General features: G+C 41.2%; 1 protein-coding gene across 5 annotated transcripts in view; it reads right to left on the reverse strand.

Annotated features, from left to right (window-relative positions):
* sema6bb (sema domain, transmembrane domain (TM), and cytoplasmic domain, (semaphorin) 6Bb) overlaps positions 1-21,762 on the reverse strand; it is a 547,826-nt gene that overhangs the window by 28,039 nt on the left and 498,025 nt on the right. For all 5 annotated transcript variants that reach the window (XM_043720976.1, XM_043720975.1, XM_043720977.1 and 2 more), the window contains 2 exons: positions 6,395-6,574; positions 3,517-3,657 (listed from right to left, as the gene is read on the reverse strand). In XM_043720976.1, coding sequence (XP_043576911.1) covers positions 3,517-3,657; positions 6,395-6,574 — 321 coding nt within the window. The remainder of the gene's footprint in view (positions 1-3,516; positions 3,658-6,394; positions 6,575-21,762) is intronic.

Consider the following 21,762-nt stretch of genomic DNA (forward strand, 5'->3'; position numbering starts at 1 on the left):
CCCTTGCACTGGGCTCGATCTCTCTCCCCTTGCACTTGGCCCGATCTCTCTCCCATTGCACTGGCCTTAATCTGTCTCCCCTTGCACTAGGCTCGACCTCTCAGCCCTTGCACTGGGCTCGATCTCTCTCCCCTCGCACTGTGCTCAATATCTCCCCCCGTGCTGGGCTCGATTTCTCTCTCCCCCCACACTGGGCTCAAATTCTCTCTACCCCCACACCGGGCTCGATCTCTCTCTACCCTTGCACTTGTCTCAATCTCTCTCTCTCCGTGCTGGGCTCGATCTCTCTCTATCCATTGCACTGGGCTCAGTTTCTCGCCCCCCGCGTTGGCCTTGATCTCTCTACCCTTGCACTGGGCGGATATGGAAGTGTCCCTTGGGGCCTTGGAGGGAAGTAAGGGGGGAGGTGTGGGCGCAAGTTTTGCATTTCTTGCAGTTGCAGGGGAAGGTGCCGGGAGTGGAGGTTGGGTTGGTGGGGGGTGTGGACCTGACGATGGAGTCATGGAGGGAGTGATTAGGACCAACCCATATTTGTTGAGCCATCACAAATTATAAGAGTTGAGGCTTGTGCAAGTTCACAACATCACTGAGCTAACAGTGAACTTTCAATGTGTTATAAAATTGAAGGTGTGTATTGTACCTTTAAGAGAGAGTGAATTCTGTTCTGAACTGAGAGATTACAAGCACCTGTGTGTATGACTAGATGGCAGTCTTAGAGTGTACTAGAAAATTGAAAACACGTAACATTTAGCTGTGAAATGGATACCTCAGTTTTGGTTGCTGTTTTGACAACAGTTTGAATTTAACCAATCAGTTTAAATTATGTCCCAGGATACTAAAACCCAATCAAGTTTGAATTTATTGTTTTGCCAACATTGAACCAATGAGACGATCCGATGTTGGGGGTGGGATAAAATGTGGACATGTTGAAAATTTGTCAGCAACTGCTGTGAAGAGGGAAACTCATGGTGAGTTCGTTGTCCATCTAACAGCTTGCTCTCAAAGAAATTATAAAACTCTCTATCAAAGATTTTCATGAGAAACACACTTGCAGTAAAAAAAGAAAGATGATCCAGAGAACTCAGCAGCCAGAAGAGGGAAGACATAGAAGAAGACATTGACTGTGTGATTTTGAAATTAAGTTGATGTAATTTTAATGAGTGTCTTATTGAAACAGCATATTGTTGTAGAGTAAGAGGAAGATAGAAAGCAGTTAAGAGAAAGGAGGGCTTAGATTCATGAATAAGTTTTGTTTAATTGTCACTTTTAGAGATAGAAAATAAATTGTTGTTTTTCTTTTTAAATAGTGGAATATGGGAGTTCAGTCACTCATTTTAACAGATTATGAGGTAATGCAAGGTTTTCTGGGTGTTTTGGTTAATTAACAGAGGGGTTCACCTCAATGTTGGTAACATCTAACTGGTTGCACAATTCAGACATCCAATACCCTTCTCTCATGAAGTCTAAGACCCCATAATAAAAAAGACAGCAACCTCATTGAATCAAATTTAAACAGGAAAACCAAGAGACAGTAAGATGAAGGAATTCAGAAAAAAATCATGATGAAAACTATCTATAATGGCTCGGGATGTGACCAATGTTGATGATCTTGGTTCAAGCTTTGATGATGATAATTGATGGCATTATTATGCTCTGTTACCTGAGATCTTTGGCTTCAAATTAAATAAACAAACTAATAGCTCCATTAATCAGTGGAAAATAGCAATTAGGGAGGGATCAATAGTGTTTTTCGCTGTTAAGGTCAGTAGTCCTGTGAAAAAGCTAAACAGTTTGTAAAAGAATGTATTTAAATTCTGTTTCTTTAATGCATTTCTGTATAAGTTTAAACACTATAACACAGTTTCTAAGTGAATCTTTGTAATTTTGCAAGCTTGTTTGTGACTTCATGGAATTGTATTAGTCTGAACCATATAAATTGATAAGATGTCTGATGTGTAAGAACTTTATCTTTAGGAATAAATGCTAATGCCAGATATTGAAAATGAATTGAAAATCAATTACATGTCCTGGTACTTGGGGGTGAATTGGCTCAAATATTTGGAAAGGAGGTAACGAATTATATGGTCTTTGAAAGAAGGTTGAATCCATGTTTTTTGTGGTGGAAAGGAAACAGATCCAATAAGAGGAACTACCTCTACTTGAGATCTGTGTACAAAAAGTCTGAAGAGGCAAAATGATTTTAAGACATCAGAATTTGAGAGGACTACAAAACAACTCAGGTCTGGAGTTTTCATGCTTCATTGTCTATAGCTAAAACAGGGAAATATTACCTGTTAAGCTGCACTATTAACTGCTAAGTTTACCAAGTCACATTACATGCCAAATAAATCTTGCCATTCTACCACAATTTGACAGTCTTGCTGTTGACTGTGTTTTATCACATGCAAAGGGCTGTGGGAGAAATTCTCCCGGCTGTAGCTTTTTGTTTATTCACTCACCAGATGAGGGTGTTGCTGGCTGGACAGCATTTATTACCCATCCCTAAATGCCTAGAGGGCAATTAAGAGTCAACCACATTGCTATGGGTCTGGGATCACATGTAGGCCAGACCAGGTAAGGAAGGCAGTTTCCTTCCCTAAAGGACACTAGTGAATTAGATGGATTTTTCCTGACAATCAACAATGGATTAATGGCCATCATTAGACCCTTAATTCCAGATATTTTATTGAATTCAAATTCTACCACCTGCTGGAACCTGGATCTTGGGAATGTTATCTGGGTGATAATATCACTAAGCCATCACCTCCCCTGCAGCTAGTCACCATTATCCAGTAATGTCAATTGGGAAAATGTGTGTGTGTGGATGCTTGACAAGTTCAGAATTAGACTTGCCATTGTAAAATGGATTACCGGGACACAATACTAATGCTCACAATATACAGCTGCTTGAGAGAGGTTGTCTCGATCTCAGCTGTGCTTGCTGAAGCAGGCAGAAACCATACATTGATATAATGCCTTTTCACAGTTTGGATGTTGCAAAGTGCAGTACGGTCAATTCACTTCAGTTAAATTTATTTCTTTCATTGCTTTATGCAAGTGTAATCACTGTAGCTACTTAGACAAACACTGTAACTAATTGCTCTCATCAATGCACCACACACAGCAAATGAGATGAATAAACAGATCTATGATTTTGGCAATGTTGGGTTGAGAGATGAGTGTTGATTAGGAATCTCACTGAATGAATCTTTCTTGTTTTCTTCAATAATACTATCTCCAAAACAGGTAGTTTAATATCGCATCTAAAAGCTGACATTCCTAACAGTGCAGCACTTTCCCAATACTGCAAAGCGGTGTCAGCCTTCATTACACACTTAAATCATAAATGGATCGTGAAAACATGACCTCCTGGTTTAGATGATGATTGCCTGGGTGAGACAGGAGAAAAGAAAATGGAAACAGAACTGGGGAAATACATTTCCAAATCATCCGAAAATGCTACTCCTGTGCTTCAAAACTTCCAAGCCTTGCAGAGATTGATACATTGGGACTTACTTCATGCAAACAGCGTGCTGCTGGCAATGGGCAAATGCCACACGCATGACACAAGAGGGAAACGCAACCAACAGTGTCCCACTGATCTTATCAAGTTCCATTCCCACAATCCTCCGGTTCTGTCGTCCATTGCTGTCACATCTGGAATGAAGAACAGTTACCTCAAGTAATTCTGAATCAGCTTTTTGGGATGGAATGATTAAAAAGAAGAAAATTTACATTTATATAATATCCTTTTGTCAGGGCACATCAATGTGGGTCACACACAATGAAGTAATCTTGAAATAAGGGTGACTACACAGAAGATGTCACCAGCTATTCTGTATTTAGCATTGTTCCAAAAAAAAGCAACTAGATGAATGATGAGTACTGATAATATGGCAATGAATCTATCAACAGTTATAATTCTTTACCCTTTCCTCCCGAAATGATGATTTTTTTTTGTGGGGTACCATTTTAAAAGTGCATTAGTGACATTAGACTGCAGTTTAATCTGCATATTGACTCTCTTCTGAAATATGTTGACCTTAATTTCCTTGTTTAGACCTTTCTTTCAAAGCTTGCTGCTCATCCAGTCTGAAGAAGAGCAGTTTGTGTTCAATCAATACCTATCAACATTAATTTTAAATAATTGTGTCAGTGGTCCTTTCTAATCCTGTGTTCTGAGAAGAAAGATTTAAAATCTTCCTTACCTTTCTTCAGAGTTCTTGGAGGAACTTTTTGCAATTTTTCTAGGTCATTGACTTTCATATGTACGGAGACCAAGATACCAAGGTGCAAGGGAAAGTGAAAGTTGTGTTTAATTCCTTAAATTATTTGAATTTAATTTCAAAGGTTTAATTCACCCCTTAAGATTGCTGTTTACTGGCTCTAGTGTTTATTCTGTCGTCTTGTTTTGTTTCCACTTTTGAAGGTATTTTGGGGTAAACGTTGAGGCAGTGCATATTCAACAAATGTGATTTCACTTGATTTGTGTCCCTTTTCCTGTCTAGCTTTACCCCCTGCTGACTTTTAGGAGAAAGTGAGGTCTGCAGATGCTGGAGATCAGAGCTGAAAATGTGTTGCTGGAACAGTGCAGCAGGTCAGGCAGCATCCAGCGAACAGGAGAATCGACGTTTCGGGCATAGCCCGAAGAAGAAGGGCTTATACCCGAAACGTCGATTCTCCTGTTCCCTGGATGCTGCCTGACCTGCTGCGCTGTTCCAGCAACACATTTTCACCCCTGCTGACTTTTGTTGGGTAGTTGTTGGAAGTTGTCTAGTAATTTGTTGAAGTGAAAGCATTTTTTTCTGGGAGTCTGGACTCTAGTGGCTGGCAGGATAGTCGTGTGCAAAGCTCACTGTCAAACCTAAATGTACTCTTGCTGAAAACTTGCTTGCATGGGTCAAAAAAATAGTCATCCAGGGATACTTTGGCAATTTGTCGCAGCCTTAGCCTCCCTCTGATCAGTGAACAAAACACACACCATTCATTGGAAATAGTACTTCCCTGGTTTGTATTATCACACTGGGATGTATAATACTTATTCAACCATTCAAAGCAGACCCTGAAGTAATTTCCCATGTGTTCGCCAAGCCTCATCTTTTGTAAACTCATGCAGCACATGTTTTACGATCAAAATGCACAAGCTCATAATTGTCCCAGATTCTTACAGGTACTAATTGCTACTGGTTAGCCTTTCAACATAGTGTTGTGTCATCTGCAAAGTTAGCTGTCATATTAATAAATGGACCTCAATCAGGACATTCATGAAAATTACTCAGGATTTAAGATTGCTCCCAAAGGCATTCTGCCTCTCAGTTCTTGCCAACCAGAAAGCCCACTCTTTGCTGTTTCACCTACTAACTATTTTTCTATTTCATTATGGATTTCACATTTAGTTCCATGTATTTTAGCTTCTTGACAGCACTGCTGCAATGTTTTTGGCGAGTCCAAATAAACAAATATTCCTATTACCATGCATTTCAGTACATTGCTTGAAAAAAAGCAACAACACTTATATTAAAATGGCACCTTTAACATAGAACAAAACATCCATTCTCAGGAGGATTATAAAACAAAGTGTGACACACAGTTTTGTAAGGGGATATTAGGTCAGATGACCTAAAGCTTGGTCAAAAAGTAATTTTAAGGAGGAAAGGGCGGTGGAGAGGCAGAGAAGTGCAGGAATGGAATTCTAGATTTCGGACTCTATGCAGCTGAAGGTACCAGTGAATGTATAACTATATTTGGAAACACACAGCAAGCCAAAATTAGACAATATCTTGAAGACTCGTGGGTTTGGGGGAGATTACGAAGCTGTTGAGGCCTGAGGCCATGGAGAGATTGGAAAACAGGGATGAAAATTTTAAAATCAAAGCGTCGCTTGACAAGGAATCAATATATGACGATGCACAGGGATGGTAGGGCTAGGGATTTGCTATACGTTATGATACAAGCATTGGAGTTTTGGACAATTTTATGTTTATGGAGCATAGGACATGGTAAGTCATCCCGGTGTGAAAACATGAAGATATGTCAAGATGTGAGGAAATATGTTTGATTGAGATAAAACACAAGAGAATGCTATGAACCAAATTATGCCTGTAAATTATAGGAAGAAGGCACGTTTTGGGAAGGTAAGAAGTGGCACAAATTTGAGATCTTGGGAAGCAGTGAGTTGGAGTGAGGGGTGTGCAATGATTTTAATAACAATTAAGTGCAGAGACAGGGACAGAAAAGAAAGGTTGCAATGGAGAGACAGAGATTAGAAGCTAAAACGTTGTTTGAACCTACTAAATTGGATTACAGATCTCTTACTCTCGGATATTTGTGCCTTTTTTTGCAATTAATCACAAGCATCTTTTCAAGTGTATGAACTGAATAAAGTATTACTTACTTCTCTGGGCTGTAAGCATCAAAATGTTCCAGAAATAGACTGCGATTGGCAAAGTTTGCATTTGCAGTTGGTCTAATGAGGAATTTAAGAATAATTCCAGTTTCAGAGCCGAGGAACACCACTGTGTAATTCTTAAAGGGACCAGCCTCTGTATCCACCACAATCTTGTTCAGTCGATCCCTATGTATTAAAAAAAAGGCTAAAGTAGAGATAAAAACTGAAAAGTTTCCAGAGATGTTTTATACAAGAGAAACTCTTTACATTTTTGTTCCACCTGTAAAATACCCAGATATTGCTCATTAATTTTCAGTATTAAATATTGGCCCCTCATCAGATTATCTAACATTTAAAGCCAATATGTGTTAGAATTTTGCAGAATTTATTAATCAAATCTATCTCCTGTCAGTTGGAGGTTTATACTTTCAAACTTGATGGAATGGAAATGTGTGAGAGAGGATGTGTATGTGTGTGCTTCCATATATGTGTAAATGTACATGTGTATGTACATGTGTGCACATGTATGTGTAAGTGTATGTCTATGTGTGCGTATGTCTGTAAATGTCTATGTATGTGTCTGTGAAAGATAAATAATTAAGCAGACTGAACACAATGCATCCAATACTGTCTAATGAATAACCACTTAGAACTTTCCTAGCATATTCTGTTAGAACATTCTAGTTAGCAATAAAGGGAAATAACTATGTTAATGATAACAAAGAAGATAATGGTACATTAATAGTCACATGCCATTGAGACTTGAAAGGGAGAAGATTACAGCTTGAGAGCTGTAATCCGTATTCTGCACATAATGTAGAGAAAGAGTTCACAGACTTGTTGCAAGTGAAGGAGAGTCATAAACTCACAGAGTCCTACAGCACAGAGACTGGCCCTTTGCCCCAAACTGGTCCATGCCAACCGAAATGTCCATTCACGCTAACCCCATTTCCCTGCACTTGGCCCATATCTTTTTAAACCATTTCTATCCATGTATTTGTCCAAATGCCTTTTAAATGTTGTTAATGTACTCATCTCAACCACTTCTGCTGGCAGCTCATTCCATATGTATACCTCCATCGGTGTAAAAAAAGTTACCCCCTCAGGTTCCCTTTTATTCTTTTCCCTCTAACCTTAAACTGATGCCCTCTAGTCCTCGATTTCCCAATGCTGGGAAAAAGACTGAGTATATTCAACCTATCCATGCCTCTCATGTACACTTTTATAAGATCCCCCCTCAGTCTCCAATGCTCTAAAGAAAAAAGTCCTAGTTTGTCCAACCTCTCCCTGTAACTCAGATCATTGAATCCTGGCAACATCCTTGTAAATTTCTTCTGCACTCTTTCCAGTTCAATAACGTCCTTCCTATAACAAGGTGACCAAAACTGAACACAATACTCCAAATGCAGCCTCACCAACATCCCACATAACTGCAACATAATTTTCCAACTCCGCTACTCAATGCCCTGACTGATGAAAGCCAGCATGCCAAAAGCCTTCTTCATTGCAAAGTCTACTTGTGACTCCCCTTTCAGAGAACTCCAATGTCCCTCTGTTCCACTACACTCCTTAAGGCCTTACCATTCACCATGTAAGTATTTCATTTGATTTTATCTGAAGATGAGGCAACAAGATCTTTAATGCAGGACACAAACAGAAAATGCAGCATAAAAGTTGAGATCAAAGAAGAAGTGCCAATTGCAAACTAAGATACTTCAAGCCCGCGACTGCGATGTTTTAAGCAGGAAGTAGGGAGATTTCTCTGGAAATGGTTCAGAAAAATGCTGAAGAAAAGTTACCGCCGAAACATCAATTCCTACACCTCCGAATGTCGCTTGGCTCTGCTGTGTTCTTCCAGCCTCCTGTCTGTCTATTCAGAAAAGGAGAAGGAAGAATGACTCTTAATTTCAACACGAGGAGGATTCAGGAAGGTGAAAAATGTCTAGAATTGTGTATTTGGAGTTTCAGAGAACAAAGAGGATCGAAGCAACCTTTTCTTTCAAAACTGCCAGAGCAGTTATACTATTAAAGCTTCTTGTGAAAAATAGGTCAAATCTGAAGTTGGACATGGTGCCAAATATTTAGCTATTTGTGTACTTGGGTTTCTGAAAAATAAGAATGCATTTCTTTAAAATAAGATTTTTGTCAATAAAAACAAAAGCTACTTTTCCGGCAGAGCGATCCAGAGGAAAGATGTGAGAAGCTTAATTAAAACTTGAGCATTTGTGTTGAAGGTGCTGTTACTTATAAAGACACTAGGGGTCAGTATTATCATCTGAAGACATGATACACAAATATGAATCAGAAGAAAGCAAAACATACTGCAAAATCTCCCTATAATTTGCTGAATGTCGCACCTTTCAAAACAGATGATACTATGCTTACCAATTAGGTCACATTCTGGGCCTTTTTAGAGAAGCTAATTGACAGATATTGCTGTGGAATGAAGTTCTGTTTAGATAATCAACTCTGGTTTCTCTCAATGGTTCCCAGTAATGAATAACCTCTTTACAACTTGTACTCTTTTGTGAGGTCAAACTCTGCCCCTAGGCCCCACAAACTCAGAATATATGCAAACCGATGCCAACTTGCATTTATGCAGTATCTTGGACCTGAAACACATTCCTAATGTGCTTCAGAGATAAATGTGAGGAAGATTGTAGAAGGTGTGACCTAAAGTTTTCTCAAGGTGATGACATGCAAATGAGGATATAAGGCAATAAGTACATAGACTGAGCTATAGATAAGGAAAATGGGAAGATAAGGAATATAATGAACTATGGATAGGATGGCATGGTGGCTCAGTGGTTAGCATCACAGCCTTAAAGCACCAACAACCTGGGTTAGATCCCAGCCTCGGGCGACTGACTGTGTGGAGTTTGCGCATTCTCCCATGTCTGTGTGGGTTTCCTATGGGTGCCCCGGTTTCCTCCCACAGTCCAAAGATGTGAAGGTTAGGTAAATTTGCCATGCTAAATTACCCTTAGTGTCCAGGGATGTGTATGCTAGGTGCATTTGTCAGGGAGAATGAGTCTGAGTGGGATACTCTTTGGAAGATTGGTGTGGACTTGTTGGGCCAAAAGGCCTGTTTCAAATTTGAAAATTGCATAATTTTAAGGTAATTGGACGAAGGTTGAGGGGAGATGCCAGAGGTTGGTTCTTTAGACAGAGAGTGATGGGTGTGTGGAATGCACTGCCAGCAGTGGTAATAGAGTCAGATACATTAGGGACATTTAAGTGACTCGGATAGGCACATGGAAATTAGTACAATGAAGATATGTAGGTTAGTCTGATCTTAGAGTAGGATAAAAGGCCGGCATAACTTCGAGAGCCAAAGGGTCTGTACTGTGCCGTACTGTTCTATGTCATAAAACCGTTTGAAATGAGAACTACATGGGATCCAGTGTTGGTCAGCAAGGATTAAGTTGGTAGATGAACAGGACACGAAGCAGGGTATACTCAATCGACAGTATATAAATTGGAACACACATAGTCAGAAGCTACAAGGGCAAGTCAGCAGGAGCCTATGGAAAGATCAACAACACAGGAACAGCAGTCCATTAAAGCCTTTAATTCAGACCTGGGAAGAAGTGGATGAGAAGCAGTGTGGGCTAGATACTAATCAGGCCTGACAGTTACAGCTTCTACTGGGAAGTGATGTTCAGCTCAGAAATGAACATATTGGACCTTGGTAGGCAAGTTAAAACTCCCTGCTGAGCAAGGGGAGAAATTTCAAATTAAAAGGACAAAAAAAAACAAGCTGACACCAAGGACTGCTGCCATCGCAAGTGGACCCCAGGAGGCACAGCTACAGTAGGGTAACCGAGGGTCATAGACAAAATTTACACTGAGGTCACAGCACTGGTAATGTCGTGAAACTGAATTAATGTAATAAAAAAGATAATTTAAAAGGCAAAGCAGACTGAGCCTAACAGAAGAACACAGTTACAAGACTTTTGAAGCCCTTACAAGTAAGAGATCCATCATTTGAATTACATTTCTGTTGGGAAGAATTTATTGAGGGCCCAGGTACATGGTTTCATTTGGGGAAATCATGGAACACAACACGCATTGTACATTCATCCATGAATGGCAGGGGATCATGCATTCTACCTGTAAAGAAATGGGAATCTTCATTTATCTGCAGAAGGCATGAAAACTCTCCAAATCAGTACAAATGTATGGCATTACTATTTAATATAATTAAAGAAAGTTAAAAAGACAGTTTAAATGCTTTAAGATGAGGAAATTGAAATAGCCTTACTATTTACAGAAGCAAATCTCTTCAAGGAGAAGAGATTATAGCAGCATTAAGATAATTTAAAGCTCTTAAATTTTGTGATAAGAAGTGTAAATAATCATATTGAACGAATGGCAGGAGAAATAACACTAACTGCAAGATTTAATATGAAGTAGAACACAGAATTGGAGATCTTGGGGAAAGTAATTCTGTAAAATTGCTTAGAACTTGAATCATGAGCTGAACAAGTCAATTCAATATTTTATTCAACAGGACTCACAGTAGATTAAGTTCAAAATTCCCAAAATGTAAAATAAGACGAATATTTTTGAAAATACTCTGCAAGGTTTTGACAATTACTTTGTTCTGAGAACAAATAAAATTATTGAAACAGCCAGACTTCAACTTCAGAGTTCAGCAGTCGAAAGTGTGTAGCTGGAAAAGCACAGTAGGTCAGGCAGCATCTGAGGAGCAGGAAAATCAACATTTCAGGCAAAAGCCCTTCACCAGGAATGAAGCATCCAGGCATCCAGGATCCAGGGGAATCCATAGATAGTTTAATTAATAATTGCTTTCATCTTACTTGAAAACTGACTAAGGAGATTTGTTATCAGAATTCAATAGACAGAATTCTGGTTAGAATTATTGTTGAGTCTTGGTTAGACCTATTACAGTCCAAAGGGATTCAAATTGTGCTGGAAGGAGAAAGCAGAAGAATTCTGAGACAATGACAAAATTGTTGAGAAAGACTTTTTTCATTCTTGGAAAGGGGTGTGGGCATCACTGGAAAGGAAAGGTTGCTCTTTATTGTCCATCCCTAGTTTTTCTTAATTCATCCAAGGGATATGGTCTTAGCTGGCAAGACCAGCTTTTACTGTCCATTCCTAATTATCATTGTGAAGGAGGTGGGGAGTTACCTTCCTGGATCGTTTCTGTCCTTGTGATGTTGTTACACCCAAGATGCTGTTCGGGAGGAAGTTCCAGTGACAATAAAAAATTGCCAGTGACACAAGGAACTTGCAAGTGATATTTCCACGTATCTGCTACCTTTGTCCTTTTAAATGGTAGTGGCTGTGGTTTTGGGAGGTGCTGTCTAAGGACCCTTGGTAAATTCCCATCATAGAGTCTACAGGATGGAAACAGACCCTTCAGCCCAACTCATCCATGTTGACCAAGTTTTTCAAACGAAACTAGTCCCACTTGTCTGCACTTTGCCCGTATCTCTCTAAGCCTTTCCCATTCATGTAACTATCTTAATGTCTCTTCAATTTCATAACTATACCTACATCTACTACTTCCTTTGGCAGATCATTCCACACATGAACCATGCTCTGTGTGAAAAAGTTGTCCCTCAGATCCCTTTCAAATCTTTCTCTTCTCACCTTAAAAATATTAGAACTCCCCCACCCGAGGGAGAAGACTGTTGCTATTCGCCTTATCTATGCCCCTCATGATTTTATAAACCTCTGAGGTTGTAGTATTGTGGGGAACATTTCATATTGCATGATGGGAAAAAAAACTGGCCAACTCTCGAATTATAGTTCAGTAAAGTGAAAAGGACTGTGGCAAAAGGTCAGAAACAGCTTTCAGGGTCGGACTGAATGTAAACAAACTCTACAAGCTTGATAAAACTTCAGTGATCTTCGTAATGGGTCCTTGTATATTTTGAACTGCAGGTTTTAGCCTAAACAAAACAACTGTACAACAGAAACAGAGTTATGGAATGATGCAAATGATTAATGTTTTTAGGGCTAAAGATCAGTGTTATGGATGACGTACATTTCATGATAATCTGTAATTTCTCAGCATCTTTTAAAGTATATAACACACTCCTTTCTTTGTAAAAGTGCAAAATGCTTGGAGAGTGGTGGGATCCTTAGTTTCCCCTTCTCATAAGTCTTTTTAGTCAGAAAAAAACTGCATGTCGTATTTTTTAAAATAAAAACGGAATATTTACAGTTTTTGCATCTTTCTCTAAGTATTGAGTTTGCTCTCACAGATCCCTTCTAATTAAACTTCAATTTGACAAGGTCAAACCTCAACCTTCTATGCTCCAGGGGAGAAAAGTCTCATCTTATCCAGCCTCTCCCAATAACGCAAACTCTCCAGACATAGCAACATCCAGGTAAATCTTTTCTGAACGTTCTCCAACTTTATCCTTGTTATAGCAGGGTGACCAGAATAGTACACAGTACTCTAAAAGTGGCCTTACCAATCACCTGTACAACCTGAACATGATGTCCCAACTCCTATACTCAATGGTCTGAGCAATGAAGGCAAACATGCTAAACCTTCTTAATCACTCTGCCTACCTGTGACACAACTTTCAAAGAACTATGTACCTGGATCTCAGGACTTAGCCATTAACTATAAAAGTCCTTGTTTATTTTACCAAAATGCAATACCTCACATTTATCCAAATTAAACTTTGTCTGTAACTCCTCAGCTCATTGACCCAACTGATCAAGATCTCTTTGTGATCTTCGAGAACCTGCTTCACTGTTGACTATTCCACTAATTTTGGTGTCATCTGCAAACTTACTAACCATGCCTCCTAAATTCTCTTCCAAATTGTTTATATAAATGGGAATCAACTGTGGACCCAGCACTGATCCCTGTGGAACACCACTGGTCACAGACCTTCATTCCGAAAAACAACCCTCCACCACCACCACTCTGTCTCCTTCCATCAAGCCAATTTTGTATCCAATTGACAAGCTCTTCCTAAATCCCATGTGAAACTTATGAATTAGTCTACCATGTGGAACCCTGTCAAAGGCTTTACTAATGTCCACGTAGACAACTTCTACCACGAGGAGAAAGTGTCTAAGGAGCCTTGGTAAATACCACTATGCCCTCATCAATCCTTTTGGTTACGTCCTCAGAAAACTCAATCAAGTTAGTGAGATACTATTTCTTATGCAGAGTTTTATCCAAGGAGCAGGAGAGTCGAAGTTTCAGGCATAAGCCTCATTCCTAATGAAGGGTCATAGAGATGTACAGCACAGAAACAGACCCTTCAGGTCCAACTCATCCATGCTGACCAGATATCCTACCCCAATCTAGTCCCATTTGACAGCACTTAGCCCATGTCCCTCTAAACCCTTCCCATTCACATACCCTTCCAATTGCCTTTTAAGTGACTGGACCCTGTGACAGCTTCTCAAGACGAGGCAAGGATGGTGTTGTGACTTGGATCAGAAAGGCTCTTTCTGAAAGATCAAACACATGTCGATAGCCACAGATGTTGCGGCCCACTACGATCTATTCTTTCCATTGCACTGTAACTGCAGATAACAGCTACTTGAATAGGAACTGTGTTACGCCAGTGTTGACTTAATTTGGGCATAACTGGCTTATCCCACTTCCAGTGCACCATCAGACTTTCTGAGACATTACGCATACACTCGTTAGAGCGAAGGAGGGTATCTCTATCATGTGGGCAAGCAGAAGCTTTTCAGGGTTATATGGTTAGCCTGAAAATGCTCTTTGAGATCGATCATAAATCATCGGCCTCTCTATAAGATGAGAAAGAGTTGGCAAGGATGTCTCTGAGGATACAGGGATCTTGATTCTGCCAGTGAGATTTGCCTACCAGATGAAATAGTCTGCAAGCTACAGACAACAGTGGAGCTGCTGTCCAAGGAGAGTGCCTAGGGAAAGAATCATAGAATCCCTACACAGTATGGAAGCAGGTCATTTGATTCATTGTGTTCACACAGACCCTCTGAAGACAATCCCACCCAGCCTCCAACCCCCCTACCCTATCCCTATAAATCTGCATTTCCAACGGCCAATCCACCTAGCCTACACATCATTGAACTATGGCATGAAACTGGAGCAAACTCTCACAGTCACAGGGAGAATGTGCAAACTTCATGCAGACAGATTCCTCAGGGTGGTATCGAACCTGGGTCCCTGGCACTGACCTTAACCACTGAACAACCCTAAAATGACCCTGTGAACTATCTCAAGCATTGAACTCAACACCAAATCTTCAACTGGAATCCCTACAGTGTGGAAAGAGACCAATTGGCCTATCAAGTCTGCAGCAAGTCTCCAAACAGCATCCCACCCAACCCAGTCCTCCATCCTTTCACTTAACTATTGCTAATCCACCTAGCCTGTATACCCTTGGACAGTATGGAAAATTCAGCATGGTCAATCTATCTAACCTGCGCATTTTTGGACTGTGAAAGGAAACCGGAGTACCCAGCAGAAACCCACAAAGACACAGGGAGACAGTCACCCAAGGAATCAAACCCAAATCCCTAGCGCTGTGAGGCAGCAGTGTTAACCACTGAGCCACTGCGTTGCCCAGACATAACAGAGGAATCAGTGGATGTGCTGCCAAGGGAAAAGGGGAATTAGTGGATTAGGGTTAGGGTTAGGAAAAGGGGAATCAGTGATGGTTTTAGGACTGCAAAAGTTAAGCTGGAAATAGTTTTGACTCATCTAATTCTAGCTTTCAGATAAAAAGAATGACAAAATACAGGGGGTGAACCTCATGGGCAACATATAGAACAGTATGCCCTTGATGTTTATGTCAGTTGGCTCAATGTCAGCAGATGGTGTCACCAAATAACAGCATGTCCATGAGGAAAAAGAGGGAATAGATAAATAAAAGGGCCAACTCAACACCTTCAATGACACAGTATTGTGCAATGTCTACCTATTTCTTGTTCAGACAGACAGTTCCACTGGGGTGGAGGGAGGGGGGAGAGGACATGGTGACAGAGAACGTAACAAATAAAGTGAAAAGGGAAGCAATGGGAGTTAGGTTCACAATCTGAAGGTGTTGTCCCACTCTGTTGGAATGACTGTTCTTTCCTGTTTGGCAGTTAGACACACCATGTTCTGCTATTCTCACATTGCGACCGCGTCACCTGCACTGTCAACACCTTTTCTCTCCCAGCACTCCACCTCCCCACCACTGCATAAATGCTGCTCCCTCCACACTTCACATCAGCTCTGATAAAGAGTCACTTAGACTCGAAACATTAGCTTGCTTTCTCTGCATGGATGCTGCCTGACTCGCTGTGATTGTCAGCATTTTTTTGTTTTCATTAGTACAAGTGAGATAGAGGTGAAACTGTTGCTGGGATAGAGCGAGAGATACCTTTCCTGAACTGTTTCCTGCCCTGAGGTGGGAAAAACTAACCAGCTGCTATTTTTCAGGTTTCAGTCAGATGGGTCTTAACGTGGCTTTTGCATTGTTAGCCTACCCAGTAATTTAAGAGTCATCATTGCAGTTTAGAAACAACTGCGATGCATCCTGATGCTTCTCTGCTTCACTATTTAAAGGGCAGACTATGGAGCGTCAGCAGCTCAGTACATTACTGGACTTTTCAAGTGAAAGCTTTCTGCAGCATGAACATGGCATGAGACAAACAGACTGGATGGGCAAGTTTACCAGGTCATATGCCCAACAGTATTGTAGAGATGTGGCTGTGTGATCGACTCTCTGTAGAGCAATAACAGTTAGGAGTACTTGAGCTAGATTTTCACAGTTACAGTGTGAGCATAAAGGCTGCATCTCAATGGTCATCATCAACCTAAGACACACATATAACATAGCAACAGTGAAGCTTCATGCATCACTGCCCCAGCCTCATGACCATTCCCCAGACAGGGCTGGTGCCTGAATCAAATTCAGATATGGAAGCTTAAACACTTGACTGGACCAAGACTGAGGGAACACTTATTCCTTGGGGATGTGAACACAATTCCAGTTGGGTTCTGCACAGCCTCAGCAATCACTGGGGTCAATGTGATACGATGTCTGACTTCATTGCCGTTGCCTCTCATTGCTCCCTGTAGCTCTGCTGTCAGCCAATGTGCTAAAACTGATGAAGAATATGTCCTGCACTATTGCAGTAAAAGTCAGCAGGCGGATAGAATTCAACTGAAGTTTAACTTACATTGGAATCAAAGTGAAGAGAAAGTGTGCAGAATGTGGAATGGGTGTCTGAAAGTTTACAACAACAACTTGTATTTGTGTGGCACCTTAAATATCATAAAATGCCTGGTGATATTTTGCAGAATGTCAAAGCGAAGTTTCACATTGAGCACATAAGGAGACATTAGGGTTGCTGACCAAAAAGGTTGTTCAAACAGATAGATTTTCAGAAGCTTCTCGAAAGAGAGATGGGTCAAGAGATGGGAAGGTTTCGAAAAGGGTTTCCAGAACTTTGAACGTCAGCTTCTGAAGGGCTCATCACCAGATGGGAGTGATTAACCCCCTCCCCCCCCGCGCCTCCCCCCCCGCCTCACCCTACCATTCCCTGATTAGTATTGTCAGAATGTGCAAAAAGATGATTCTGGTGTTGCTGGAAGCCAACCTTTCATTCACTGACTCCATTGACAGTTCTCATTACCTCAGGAAGGCAGTCAACATCATCAAAGCCCCCTCCCACCCCGGTTATAATCTCTTCCAACCTCTTCTGTTGGGCAGAAGATACGAAAGCTTAAACACAAATACCAACAGATTCAAGAGCAGCTTCTTCTCTGCTGTTATTAGGCTTCGGAATGGACCTCTCAAATTTTAAATTTAATGTTGAGCTTTGTGCACCTTCTCTGCAGCTGTAACATTATATTCCTGTTCTGTTCTAGTACCTTAATGCATTTTATATGGTCTGATTTGCCTGTACTGCACGCAAAAGAAAACCTTTTACTGTACCTAGGTATATGTGACAATAATAACTTATATTAAGTCAAATCCTTTGAATAAAATTCAATACCAGCAGGAACAATCTGTTACAGTGGGGCCTCAGTTATTTTCAGGTAGCCCAAAGATTTTGACACTACGTGACACAATGTTGTGAAGCCTGTGAAACAGTGGATTAGAAATCCATGACTCTCAGTAATATTCTGGAAACATAGATTCGAATCCCAATATGGCAGATGGAGAAATTTGAATTCAATCAAAATTTGAAACCAAAAGCCAGTCTAATGTGGACCATACAATCAGTCAATTGATGTAAAAGCCCATCTGGCTCACTGAAGTCCTTTAGGGAGGGAATCTGCCAGCCTTATATGGTTTGTCCTACATGTGACTCTTGACCCAAAGCAAGGTGGCTGATTCTTAACTGCTCTCTGAGTAATTAGGGATGGGTAGTAAATGTTGGCCTAGCCAGCGATGCCCACATCCCATTAATGAATTTAAAACTGGTGTTGAAGTGCTGCAGCTGACTCCTGCCCTGTCCTTTATATTTGCTGCTTTATGAGCAAATGGTAGAGATACTGGAGCAGCCAATATGGAACTCATCACTGTGGTTAAGAAGTACACTTGACATGCTACTTTTTATATTAGGAGAACAAGAATGGGAACATGTGTGGGGAGTGATAGCATGATATTGTCACTGGGGTTGCCTGAATAGCAGCTTAAGCTGACATAGCAGTTGTGTCGTCTACAAGTAATGGAAGGTAAAGGAGTTGCAGCTTGCTTTAGGAACAGCATCTCAGAGGGTTGTTCAGCAGCTGATTGCCACTTAGATTGCCTGCTTGTGCTCATTAATGAGAGTGCATGGTAATGATGCTTAGCACTGGAACAAATGCCCTCTTTAATGGTGACTGGACAGAAACTAGATTGAATAGAGTCTATCTGGCCCTCTTGTAGTGTCTGACCCTGGACACTTGAGGCCCAGGTTTAACCCTCCTGCTCCTGAAGTGTGTTATATCATCTCTGAACAGGTTGATTAGGAAAAATAGGTCAAATAAAAAAAGAATTTAGAGTCCCTCCACCAGGGGCTTGAGGCACAGTGGTAGTGTCCCTATCTCTGGACTGAGAGTAGAAAGTGAACTGTGTCCTTCCACCAATGCCTTTAGAGAGAGATGGGCACTGTAGAGAGTCAATTGCTTTATCTCTCCTTCCAGCTCCATTTTAATTTGGTCCCCACCTGCTCTCCCTCTCCCTCACCCATGATGGTTTGCATTGCCCTTAATGGGTCTTGCTTGTAAATTATTACATTTGAAATAAGGGTTGATTTGCTGGTCGTTGATAGATGGAACAAAAAACATGGGTGATGGGGAAACAAAAATGTTCAGTTGCATGTAAGAGCGCTTCTGGATATAAAAATAGTAGAATCGCTCCACAGGACTCTTGTGGTAGAGATCTGCCTCTGGGACAGGAGGTCTGGGTTCAAGTCTCACCTGCAACATGTCTGGACAGGTTTATTAAAAATATCTAAAGTCACCTATGTCTCTATCATAACCCGCCCGAGGAAGCAGCTGTGCTCTGAAAGCTTGCAATTTCAAACAAACCTGCTGTACTATAACCTGGTGTCATTTGATTTTTGACCTTGTCCATACCAGTCCAACTCCAGCATCTCCACATTAGGACAAGAGAGGCAGTGGTGCAGTGATATGCCACTGGGTCAGTCATTCAGAGACCTAGGCTCATGTTCTGGGAATATGGCTGCAAATTCCACCATGGCTGGTTGCAAAATTTAAATCAATTAAAAATTGGAATTAAAAAAGCTGGAGTTCCTCCACAGGGGAGGTGATAGCCTAGTGGTATTGTCATTGGATGAGTAAACCAGAGAGCAAGGTGAACTTCTGGTCACCTGGGTTCAAAACCTGAATGGCAGATAGTAGAATCCCTCCACCTCTGATGTTCATTAGCAGCAGTGTGTACTATCTACAAGATGCAACAAGGCTCCATAAATAGCACATTCCAAAACCTGCAACTATGACCATCGAGAGGGACAAGGACAGCAGAGAGATGGAAACACCATTACCTGCAAGTTTGTCTCCAAGCCACTCATCATCCTAACTTGGCAATGTATCACCATTCCTTCAGTGTCACTGGGTCAAAATCTTGGAATTCCCTCCCCAACAGCACTGTGGGTGTACCTACACCAAATGGATAATGGGGGTGGTTCAAGAAAGTACTTCAAAACCATGTTCTCAAGGGCAGTTAGGGATGGATGATAAATGGTGGCCCAGCCATCGACACCCACTTCCCACAAATGAATGAAAAAAAGAGGATTTTGAGCATTATTCAAAAATCCATCATTTTTCTCTGTGAAATACAAAAACAGAGGTTGCTGGAAAAACTCAGCAGGTCTGGCTGCATCTGTGAAGAGAGATCAAAGTTAACGTTTTGGGTCCAGTGACACTTCACTGTCTGTTTGCTTCCAGAGCTTGGGAAACTAACCTTGAAACATAGCGAGAGATTTTCTGAAACATGTTCAAACCTCACCAACACTTTCTCACCATGTACTCTGCAAATCCTTTCAGGACTTCATTTCAAAAGAGTGAGCACTGTGCTGTTCCTTATTGGATACCTTAAGGGAGTCAGCAGGAGAAAGGAAATGCTCGTTCATTTACATCTTGCTTGGGAACAGACCTCTCGATCCTTCCCAGAACCTTCACCTGAAATAGGAGCAGGGGATGAGCTCACATAAAGCAGCACCAGCTTCTCGATAGGGAGTGACAGGACTCTTCCTTCCTGCAATTGTCAGTCATTCCTTCTCCTCAAGCCCTCTTCCATTAGGATCTCCCAATGCCCCTTCCCAGAACCTTTGTGCTCTTGCCATCCTGAAACAAACTGTCTACCAGTTCACTCTCTGTTATTGAGGTAGTAATGTGGAAGAGGTTATGTATTGTCCATTGCCTGGAGAGGTTGCTGGAATCTAAAGTCTTTTTCAGATGACTGATTATTCACCATTCCATGAACTATTTAGAGTCCTGCACTTAGCACGAGGTCTACACAGCAATATTCAGAGTCACTCCACCATGAGATCTCCTACATCACTACTGATGTGGCCTACCAGTTATGTGCTTGAGGATTAATTCTTTAGCAATGAATGTTCCAGCATCTTTTGTCTAGTTGTTCGGACCATTTTCAGGTCACAACCCCAATATCTGGTGCAATAGGGACTCCCTGGAGAAAACTATAATGAGTCTCTCTTTAGGCTCTCTGACTGATTAGAGCAAAGATGAAAGGGAACATGACCCACCTTAGACAGGTTCATTGGAACTTGCATTTCTATACCTGCAGCAACCACACAAGTGAGGGAAACCTGTGAGGGCTGTTTGCTGTCTCTAGCCCTTACTTAGTGGTCGTGCTGAGGGAGCTGCAGTGAGCTGAACTCCGATAAGACCAATGGCACAGTGCATTTTCTTCAACTGAGCAACTATAGCCTAGTGGCAGAGGAGGTGAGCAGGATCAATGAGAGCTCTCTCAATTGGAGGTGATGAACTTGAAGAAGGCTGGACAGCAGGAGGGTAGAAGAGGCACATGGTGTAGCATTATTGATCAGTCGGTGTGCAAATGAGTAATGCCTCCAAGATGGAAAAAAGAGAATTCCACTTCATCGGGTCTTTGAAAGGTTCAATTGGCTTTCCCTTGCTTCTGGGTAAAGGGAGAGGTGGCAGAATTGTGCAGTGTGGCATATCATCTAATTTTCCCAACCCTTGCCCACACCTCCAAGCTCATCTTCACAAACCTGGGAAAATCACAAACAGTGGAAGTGGGTGAGTGTAGTCCATTTACAATATACTGCTAATTGGGATGGTACCTGATCAGCAAGTTTAAGTTATGGTAATTAATAATTAGGATGAAAACCATGTGCAATAACCAGAGTTTCAGGGTCTTGTGGCACAGTGGGTTGTATCCCTCCCTCTGGGTCAGAAGATCTAGGTTCAAACCTCACCTTCCACCTTTGATATGCCAAAAATGTTGATTAAAAATAGCTTATTAGTGCACAGTCTGAAAGCGTCATCTTGTATAGAGACCATTCACATCCTGGTTAACTGAATCATCACATATTACAAGGCACAGATATGTGGAAATCCAAAACAAAGAAACAAACCTTTAAATCTTTATGAGCACAATATCTTTTTCTTGGCCTTCAGCAAAGTAACACCAGTGTCTTAACATGGAAACGTTTCTGTGTGAAAGCCTAAAACCTGCCAGAGTAACCTAGGCTTGCCTCAGAAGCAGTTTTGTGCTAACTGTACTACAGCTGTAAGAGACATGCAGCAGGGTGAAGTGACCTCTTGGAGAGACTCCCCAATATTTTCCTCATCAGCCTGTTCAGAGATGTAATTACACATCTCTGGAGCAGGTGGGACTTGAACCCAAGCCTCCAGGCTCAAAGGTAGGGCCACTACCACTGCACCACATGAG

The sequence above is a fragment of the Chiloscyllium plagiosum genome, chromosome 31 (genome assembly GCF_004010195.1).
Source record: "Chiloscyllium plagiosum isolate BGI_BamShark_2017 chromosome 31, ASM401019v2, whole genome shotgun sequence".
NCBI classification, from domain to species: Eukaryota; Metazoa; Chordata; class Chondrichthyes; order Orectolobiformes; family Hemiscylliidae; genus Chiloscyllium; species Chiloscyllium plagiosum.